This window comes from Fragaria vesca, linkage group LG4 (genome assembly GCF_000184155.1).
Source record: "Fragaria vesca subsp. vesca linkage group LG4, FraVesHawaii_1.0, whole genome shotgun sequence".
Classification (NCBI taxonomy): domain Eukaryota; kingdom Viridiplantae; phylum Streptophyta; class Magnoliopsida; order Rosales; family Rosaceae; genus Fragaria; species Fragaria vesca.
This window is the reverse complement of record NC_020494.1, coordinates 4333885-4344171: the sequence shown is the minus strand read 5'-3', so window position 1 is coordinate 4344171 and position 10287 is coordinate 4333885. Positions and strand designations below refer to the sequence as shown.

The 10287-nt window shown below is 39.6% G+C and overlaps 2 protein-coding genes across 2 annotated transcripts in view; both read right to left on the bottom strand.

The window, feature by feature from the left end:
• LOC101299948 (protein SPA1-RELATED 3-like) overlaps positions 1-5127 on the bottom strand; it is an 8607-nt gene extending 3480 nt beyond the window's left edge. Inside the window, exons 1-7 of the mRNA XM_004296460.1 lie at positions 4882-5127; positions 3592-4593; positions 3284-3441; positions 1572-2532; positions 1348-1494; positions 906-1217; positions 340-399 (exon numbers count right to left, since the gene is read on the bottom strand). Of these exons, the coding sequence (XP_004296508.1) occupies positions 340-399; positions 906-1217; positions 1348-1494; positions 1572-2532; positions 3284-3441; positions 3592-4479 (2526 nt within the window). The 5' untranslated portion in view covers positions 4480-4593; positions 4882-5127. The remainder of the gene's footprint in view (positions 1-339; positions 400-905; positions 1218-1347; positions 1495-1571; positions 2533-3283; positions 3442-3591; positions 4594-4881) is intronic.
• A 4020-nt stretch (positions 5128-9147) lies between these two features.
• Positions 9148-9762, bottom strand: LOC101307007 (uncharacterized mitochondrial protein AtMg00810-like). The gene has a single exon (XM_004297870.1). The coding sequence runs from the start codon at positions 9760-9762 to the stop codon at positions 9148-9150; it is 615 nt and encodes a 204-aa protein (XP_004297918.1).
• Between the last annotated feature and the right edge of the window lie 525 nt (positions 9763-10287).

The following is a 10287-nucleotide window of genomic DNA, read 5'->3' as shown; positions in this document are numbered from 1 at the left end:
AGACGGTGGAGAACGAAGGGACATCCGCACTTTAAGAACTGTGCGGACGTCCGCTTCTGAACGGCTCCCTGTGTGTGTGTGTGTGTGTGTGTATCAGGAACCCTATTCTTCTTTAGTCTCCTAAAAGAGAACAGGATAGCGCAAAAGGTCTCTTCCACAGAATCCTAGAGAGTTCACTCTCTTCCCAGGTTTAGGTTTCCTTTTAAAGCCAAAAAGGGACAATGTCCTACTGGGAAATCTGAATTTATTCAGAATTTTTCTCTATCATGATATGTCTTCCTGGTATAGAAATTACAGATGCAAGGAGAAGTACCCATTTTCAAGTAATAAATAAATTACCTCATTAGTCTCTGAACCGGTAGCAATATAACCATCAGAAACTGACAAACCCACAAAGTTCTGCAACAAGGGAAACATACAAAAGCTATGAATTGTAAGCTTATATGACTTGCATCAAGTGAATGAGATTAATACATCCAAACTCAGAATTAGTTATCCATTGTGGATAAAATAATTTGAACTACCAAGGAGGGTAAAAAGAATTGAACTTAACAAATTGGCCAATAAGACCAAAGTTCATCATCAGAACATGGAGGTACTGACAACATTACTCAAATACAAATACCATCTCTAACATTGTCAACTTCATATCATGAAACTTGGAATATATGATTCACAAAAGAAAATATTCAGCATTCAGTTCGGCTTCTAACTACTTGGTATAGAAGATCATTGACGTCTAAGAACAAAACTATTATATACTGCTTTCTCTTCGTCTCATTAAGTGATCATAAACAAAATTTGATCTTCTTGAGCACAGCAGATGAAAATAGCAATAAAAGGAATACAAAACTTTGGAATGCTTGCTTCCTAGAATTGCTAGTACAATAAATGAGTGAAATTACCTTCACATTCATGTGACCAGTGAATGACATGACCGGAGTGTCTATGACTCGAGATGTGCACGTTGACAAATCCCAAAGCTTCAGAGTGTTGTCGGTGGATGCAGAAACAAGATTTGTCCTATCTATGAACTTGACATAACTCACAGTTTTGTTGTGTCCAATCAATGTACAAAGAGGAACCTTCGAGTTACGAAGATCATAGTAATAAATTTTATGATCCGCTGAACCGAATGCAAGTGAGCGACAAGACTCCAAAGGAAACTGTACACAGCAAACATTGGCCTTTGTTTTTATTGTACCAATACTTTCTCCCTGTAGAAGCAACCACAGAAGAAATCAACTTATCATACATCCAGAATTAAGTATTTGCAGCATGCAAATAAATGACTGCAGTACGTTTAGTTTCAAAGCTGACATCCACCAAGTGCAAGAATAAAATTGCCTGATTGATACTCCATAGTTTAACAGATCCATCGTCGCTCCCGCTGGCCAGCATTGTCGGGTCTGCTGATGAAAAGTCAATGGACCATACACGCTTCTCATGTTCTTTCATCTCCATTAGTACTTGACTTCTTGTAACATCCCACACCTTGACAGGTTAAGCAATCTAGTTAATAAAATTTAACAGTGAGCTGACAAGTGAATCACAAATACGGCTTGACCTACCTGCACCACACCTTCAAAGTTACTTGAAGCAATCTGGCTTTTGATATAACTGTTCCAACATATATTGCTTAGCTTTGATCTGGTAGCTATTTCAACCACAGGATAGTGGATGTCACGATCCTCATTTATGATTGAGTCACATTCAAATATTTTGATTTTCTTGTTAACACCAGCTGTAGCAAAAAATTCTCCATCGCGATCAAAACTAAGTGAGCATACTAAATTTGAGGAATTTAGAAGATCAGCCTGCTTTAAATCCGCCTTAACTTTTAATTTTGAGAAAGATAGATACTTGCATAATCCCTCGAGGAATGGTTCTATCCAACCACTTCGTCTACCTTCACTAAGTTGTTCTTTTGATGTCAAATTATCCACAGAACTTCTTTCAGTTGCAATAATAGAACCTCTACCATCACTACTGATTGATGAATGCCTAGTCAGTGGCCTGGTTGAGTGCTTGACTGGCCTCCATCTCGTCAAAAAATATGCCGACTCAAGCTTTTTAAAATTGTTCATCAATCTGGAACTTCTCAAAAGAATACTTTCTTGGTTATCAGTTTCTGACTTCTGACCATCCAAATTGTCATCACACTCCTCCCCATTCTGAATCTGGACACCTGGTCTGAACCGTTTTCGGGATCCACTAGCCGAATCATCATCATCAGTAATATTCATAGATGGGAAACTTGATGTTGAATGATCTTCCTTTACCAAATCTGGGCATGAACCACCTTTTCCCTTGGAACTTGTTTTGTGCTTCACAACTTCTTCAATATCGGAACACAGAAATGAAACAGTGTTTTGTAACTTATCTGCTGCTTCCTGCTTCCTTTGTTTTACAAGCATGAGAAATTCCAGCAATAACTCCTGCTCTTCTATTTTCTCTCTAAGCTCTATTGCTGCTTCACGTTCTTCTAAATCATCTCTTGGTTCATTAAGAAATTCACTCTGTAGCAACTCACTGCCACAGATAGGAAAGTGGATTTAGAAATCTGACCTCACCTAAGCCATCATACTAAACACTTAATCTAGTACAAATTTTGTTACATGTCAACGCAAGATGCAAAATATTGAAGATTCATGGAAATCCCTAAAATCTAACACCAAATTATTGAAGTAGTGATTATATCTTGTATTTGCAAACACTTTAAAGTCGAAAACATAAGATCAGACTCGATCAATTTGAAAAATGTAAGCAGTTTACATATTCACCAAATGCAATCACTAAATATCTTATTTGCCATGAAAAAAATCTTTTAACACCAAATCAATCCTAGAACAACAGAATACAACTCAAAACTGTAGTTCCATTGTAGACAACTATAAGCTAGTGGCTTCTTCTCATATCTTCTTCTTTCCCCTTTCTTTTTTTTTCCAATATACTGAAATATATCAATTTCCAAGGTCATGAATCGATAACAAACCTTGAAACTAACCTAATCTAAATTTTCACACAGACTTATTTTTTGACAGTCCACAGGAGTCGCATCATGCTTACTAGATAAAACACATGAAGTAACATCTCGTTTTTCAATATAAAAAATTTCCAGGTGCAGCCTGAATTTTAGATGTATTACTACTACAATCTTAGACTTTGAGATATATTGGTCCTGGCCAATTAACTATATGGCTTAAACGGGAAAAAAAAAAAAAAAAAAAAAAAGAAGAAGCTCAGAGTCAATTTGGAAGTTATTCTGTAAGAAGTAATTTACCCCATTTTAGGCCGACTATTTGGCTCAGGGTGTAGTAGCCATAAGCAAAATGAAGCTTCTTTCGGCCATCTCAGCAGTAACTGTGGAGGAAGAACTCGATGTCTCAGACTAGACATAGTCCTACTTTTTTCTTCTCTTGAGCTGAATGGGCAGAATAACTGGTCACATGAAGTTCCTCATGTTAGTACAGAATCAACTTCTATCAATAATTGATGCACCTTAAGATCTTACATTACTCATAATGCAGACACAGAAAAGTGAGGATACTTATAATGGAAACAGAGAACAGGAAGCTATTATTTAAAAACCTCAAAAAGAAGAACTCCTAATCGGTAAATGTCTGAAGCACAGGGACTTGGACCACCAGCAACCTCTTCAGGACTAGTATACCAATTGCTCTCCATGAGCAATATTTGTTTCATTGGAAATGGCTGTCTCTTATCCTCTAGTTGAGCACTTCTCTCTCTGGTTCTATGTTCTTCACTCTCTTGCATTAAAGATTCACGTGCTGCATATATTGAGCTTGATTGCATGCAACTTGTATCTGACAAAGCATTTGCTGGAGCCTTCATGAATCGAAAATTCCCACTTGCTACGTTGCTTCGTTTCTGATGCAAGGCAGAGGTCAACTTCTTAGCTTCCAGGGCTGGGCTAGTTAACCCATCTTCGGGAGAATCAGTGCCAGAATCTGAGCAAGATGCAGACTCGATGAAAGAGACACGATTAAAAGAGGACATAACAAAGCAGGAAGGCCGCACATTATGAACAACGATTCCTTCTGAATGTGCTACATTAACAATTTCTACTATTTGCCTAAATATATGCAAGCATTCAAATGCATCAACAGCTCGATCCGGTCTATCCAACCATTGCCTCAAGCTAACATCCCCCCATTCAATAGCTCGGACAAAAGATTCAACTGGCACCTCATCCTCACACACCCCAGACAATCCACCCTGGTTTCCTAGGTCATCAGTGTGTGCCACCAAAACCCTATCTCTATCATTCCTTAAATCTGAATCCTGCGATGAACCACCTAAGAAGCCGAATCTTCTAGCATAATTAAGCCTTGGATTCCGGTTTGAGACTCTGGAAGCATTCAAATTTCTAGAACTATTAGACCTCTGACAAGCATTCTCAGATGAGCCTTCCATTGTTATCCTCCTATAGAAGCATGAAGGCAAGAACACACACATCCAAAAAAGTCCCTAACTTCAACCGCCATCTTGAATCAAAGCCTCATCTCTGATAAAACCCAGTTTCTCAGCAAGCAGAGCACATCAACAACTTCTCAAACAAAGACAGATTTCCTGCTGGGACAAAAAAAGTAACTTCATGAACATTCACTAACAAAACTTCAGCACAGAAGAAAAACAGACACAAAGCAGAGACCACCACCATCACACTAAGAATGATCTCAAAAACTAAAAAACAGTAGAATCAAATCACAAAACCCAATTCATAATTCTTCTCACAGTCACAAGAAATGCAAAACCAATCAATCTAAAGCAAGTAAACAAAAACCCATGAAGAAAAAACATGTCTTTGGCACATAGATGAAGAAAATACCATGACTTGCATGTGGGAGAGAGAGTTACCAGTTCCACCATGGAAAGGGTATTCAGTTTTCTGCCAAGCCTATCAGACTTACAGTAGAACTCTACCGAAAAAATGAAAAAGCTCTATAGTTTCTCCAAAAAGAAGAAGGAGGCTCTCTCCAGCCTCATAAATTCCCCAACATTTTCTCCAACAATAAAACAAACAAAATCTCCACATAAAGCACACAGAACCCTTTGTGAAATTAGAAAAAAATTAATAAATCGACTAATGAAATTCTCCTAAAGTATGGAAATTTGATTTTATAAAAATGAATTTGTAGTTCCAATCTTCTTGTATCCTTATAGGGTCTACCGTCAATCAGAAATATGATTACTTTTATGGCTTGCTTGGCAGCCAGAGAGTTGAGCAAGACCACTTCTTTCAACTCTCTTCTTTATCTTCCCGCTTTATTCCAAAACTACCAACGTGGTTCAACAATGGCCTCTAACTAATATGAGATCAGAGGCAATAACAGTATCTTCATCATAAAACCCACGTGGGACTTCCATGAAAAACATAACTACCCAACAAAACAAACTCCGGTGTATACATAAATTTTAGACCACTCTCATGTTATACACTATGGTTTTGATTTTTGAATTGAAACACATTTTGATAACTGCAGTAAATTTGGGTAACTCTTGTCACGTTTTAGGTAACAGAACTGTACCAGAAGTAACCAGAGGTTATTAATAACATTTAGATGTTTTACACGTGGTGCAAAAGTTTCAATGCTAACAAGCAGTCAATCTCCTATTTCCTTTTTACCTTCATGTTAGTGAAGAATGATGATGCTTCCTAATGTAATCTAGACGGAAAAATAGGACATACTGCAACTATTTACATGATACATACAGTTTCTGGCGTTGTGGCAAAGACAGTGTTATATATAGCGAACAATTGTGCCTCCAAGTATAATTTCGGTAGCTAATTAATGGCTCTACGGAAGAACATTAAGAGGGAAAGATGGTGAAAAGTCGGTTTTACTGTTTTAGTATAAAATGGGTAAGTTTAGTTACTTCAGTAAAAAGAGGCGAGCGCTAGATCCAATCATTATTCATTAGCAAGTTGATCATGAGATAACAATGTTTATTAATGTAATTTGGGAGTGGAGAATATGGCTTTCCCAAAGAAGACTTCAATCTAATTAGGTTCAAAAGCAAGATGACAAGCTATTGGGTCTAAATAGTGTTTATTATTGTCATTTGGGAGTGGAGAGTATAACCGTCCCAAAGAAGGAAGACTTCAATCTGATTAAATTCAAAAGCAATGTTTTAATGTTTATAGTCATTTGGAAAGTGGAGAAAAATATGACCTTCCCAAAGAAGAAGGTTCTAAATTTGGTACGTTAAAAAGTAAAGTAATAAACTATTTACGTTTTTAAAAAAATGAGTATCATACACGATCTGCATCCCACTTGTGTAGTTCCATAGCTAAAAGAGCAAGGGGCAACTCCGATTTAAAATTGGGAAGAAGTGGCACAAGTATTGGATGTAATGGAATCATTGAATCAGGCATCATAGACCTCTTCCTGTCACGCACAAGGTTTGCCCATTGAAAATCCAAGTTATTCACCTAATTCAAAGCAATCCCGTTGACGACGTGTTCGCCAAGAGAGATGTTTGTCCCGTTCGAGCAAGCGAGCAATGATGCGGTGTCAGTTTTACAATGTGCTCAGGCTCCTAATCAAACACTAACTCATGCATTAAAAGGTCAGTGTAGTTCCCTTATCATTCATCCTCTCGTCGAACAAGCTTTCATAAATTAAGATCCAAGAACCACTCGAATTCGACGCCAATGCATTACCCACTTCCTTGTTTGTTTCCCGATTCCCACCTCAAGCTGGAGGGCAATAGGGTGGTATCAAATTGGCAGTGTGACTAGGTCACGGGCCGCTTACGCAACGAAACTTGACTAGTGCGGCACCAAGGTTACTCTCAACTAAGGTCAACCTGTCTATTTTCTTTTCTTATGCGCCTCCCGTGTCAATCTGACCTTTCACACTTCATCCCCACACCTATGGGGTTTCACCAGCAAAAGCTACACTCACTTGAGTCTCACATCTTGTGACTAACTGATCGCTTCCTTGTGTCATGGTCATTTAGACACTCGCCCAACTAATAGGCTTCTTTGTCAACCCGGCTTGTGCCAACCCATTATTGACCAGCGTGCATCTCGCATCTTGTAGCAAGCGGATAGTACACCGAAGCCTAGTTGACTTGCATCTTCACTCATCGGGTCATCCCTTAGAGATTGCACACTTTTCTTGCCTCGAGGGCTTGTCAACAAGGTTCGCCACCATGACTCACCTCTAGCATCTTAACCTCGCACTTGTCTCGCTTGCTAGCATATTGCTTGAGTAAGCAGCACCTTCTCAATGCCCACCTTTGAATTTTTATCTGTCTAGCATGGTGTCATAGTCACCCTTCCGTGCTTGCTGGCAACACTTCACTTAGGGACAAAGACAAACTCAAACTCTTGCCCGCGTCCCTTGCTTCGTGTGGCCAATGAGCACCACAAGGTCCCGACATATCTTTCTTTAGCCCACATACGTTTGTCCATGCTGATGGCATATGAATTACCCACATACGAACCCCAACATGGGACCACAATACCGGCCTGCTAGCCAATATTGTCCATGAGATTTCCTGACTCATGGAGATGTATGTCGTCCTTTTCTGACGACATCCGCCCGGCTCCTGGGACCCGGAAAGACACTTAGTGCCCCATGAAGGCCAGCACCGAGGGTGGTGGAGAGTATGACACTAAACCCCTCTTTATAGAGCATATCTGAAAAATTCTCACTTGGCAAGAGGAAACATCAAAAGACCGAGGAGTAACAACTCCCATAACTAATTCATGCAACCTCATAAAAATATTTCGTCAAGTGTGTTGGTTGGACTCCTTTCGACGTTTCGGACAACTTATGTGTTCAGACATTTCCCAAACTCCCAATGGAAGTACCTTGAATTAAAAGTTCTACTTGATAACAACATTGCCACTCGACATCTTGTCTGCCCTCATGCTTGCCATTGACATGCCCCTCTGGACATCATCTCCATAGAGTGTCACGATGGATACACGACTAACAACTTGGGTGTCCAACTTCTTGAGTGCCATAAGCAGTTGGGTCTGTGCTCTTTTAGGCCTGGGTTCATGGTTTGAGGGTCTTACATCTACGGTGGGGCCTAGCCTGTTTTTAGTCTATTCGGGTCAAACGGGCTAGGTTGATTGTCTAAGGAGTCTCATATCTGCTTCAAATAAGTCAGATGATTCTGACAATTACTAATTATTGGTTATGATGTCGATCTAAGGGTAGGCAATTTTAAGATGCCCTCAACCTCAGCAAATTGCCCCGGCTTGAGCACTAGATTGGTCGGAGTTTTGATGCCGCCGCTTGAGAGGACTTCTCCTCTCTGCACCGTCAGCCCCAAAAACCCGCCATTGGTTGATCGGGGAAACGCCTGGTTCACCGCCGCCACTGGAAAGTTTATGTTGCGAAACCCTAAGGTGCTCCATGAAAGTCAGAGCATCTTGTTGTCCTCTTTATGTAAAATTCTCTCTTCACACTTTCTGTAGGTTTACATAAGCTATTGGAGCAAAAAAAAATGATGTTTTCCTTCAAAATACAGATAATTCTAGTTTTTAGTTGTTTGGGGATGTTCTAACTCTCACATCAAACTTGTTTAAACAAAAAAAAATTCTCATGTCAAATTAACTACCGCTTAAGCCCAGTTAACAATCAAACAGAACACAAAAGGTTGGGAATTTTCTGATGTATTGAACAAACCCCAAGTCTGATATATATACAAGCACAGTTCTAACCCTAGAAGAAAACTAATTACACCGAAAGATTTACATAATCCTAGTTGATTACAGAATATACATCTTCCCAATATACTAGGATTGGGACTCACGTTAACACTCCTCCTCAAGTTGGCGTATACAAATCTTGAATGCCCAACTTGTCAAGTGAGTCACTGAACGCCCTGGACGACACAGCTTTAGTAAGGATGTCAGCTAGCTGCTCCTCCGAAGGAACAAATGGGAACGAGATTATGCGAGCATCTAGCTTTTCCTTGATGAAGTGTCTGTCAATCTCTACATGCTTTGTCCGATCATGCTGAACAGGATTATGTGCAATTTCAACCGCAGCAATATTGTCACAATGAAGAGGCATTGACCATTCCTGCTTGAAACCCAAACTCTTTAATAAACTTCTCAACCATAATAACTCACAGACTCCTTGAGCCATACCTCTGTACTTAATTAGCTTCTGCACTAAAACGGGCCACCACATTATGTTTCTTCCTTCTCCAAGTGATTAAGTTTCCACCAACAAACGTAAAATAGCCAGAAGTAGAACGCTTGTCAGTGATGTTCCCTGCCCAGTCCGCATCAGTGTAACCACTAGTCCTCAACTGTCCATGCTTACGAAAGACCAGGCCTTTTCCAGGAGTAGACTTTAAGTATCTCAAGATTCTCATCACAGCATTCATGTGATCTTCACTAGGATTGTGCATATACTGACTCACCACACTAACCGTATAAGCAAGTTCAGGTCTAGTATGCGACAAGTAAATTAATCTTCCAACTAACCTTTGATATCGAGATTTGTCAGTCGGAACTTGATAAGGATACTCTGCAATCCGATGGTTCTGTTCTATCGGTGTATCAACTGGTTTACAATCAAGCATACCAGTCTCTGCTAGCAAATCCAGAACATATTTTCTTTGACTCAGCATGATACAGTCCTTGTTCCTGGCTACCTCAATTCCTAAGAAATACTTTAAATTCCCTAGGTCCTTCATCTCGAATTCAAAAGACAACTGATCTTTCAATCTTCTAATTTCACCAGTGTCATCACCTGTCACTACCATGTCATCCACATAAATGATCAAGGCAGTAAGCTTACCCTATCGGTGTTTCAGGAACAAAATATGATCTGAGTTACTCTGCCTATACCCAATCTTCTTCATGAAAGACGTGAACCTTCCAAACCAAGTTCTTAGAGATTGCTTCAATTCGTACATAGACTTTTTCAATCTACACACCACCTTCTCGCCCGTAGAAGTATTATATCATGGAGGAAGATCCACGTAAATTTCTTCATTCAAATCTCCATGAAGAAATGCATTCTTCACATCAAACTGCTGCAGGGGCCAATCCAGATTAGTTGTCAAAGACACGAGGACTCGAATGGTATTGATCTTTGCCACAGGTGCGAATGTCTCATCATAATCCACCCCATATTTTTGAGTGTCTCCTTTTGCAACCAACCTTGCCTTATATCTGTCAACTGAGCCATCTGCATTATGCTTCACAGTATAAACCCATCTACAACCAACAGTCTTCTTTCCAGGTGGTAATAGCACCAAATCCCAAGTATCATTCTTCTTGAGAGC

Bases quoted from the DNA above. Each gene is read 5' to 3' on its own strand.
- LOC101307007 (XM_004297870.1), bottom strand. From the start codon at position 9,762: ATGGTAGTGACAGGTGATGACACTGGTGAAATTAGAAGATTGAAAGAT.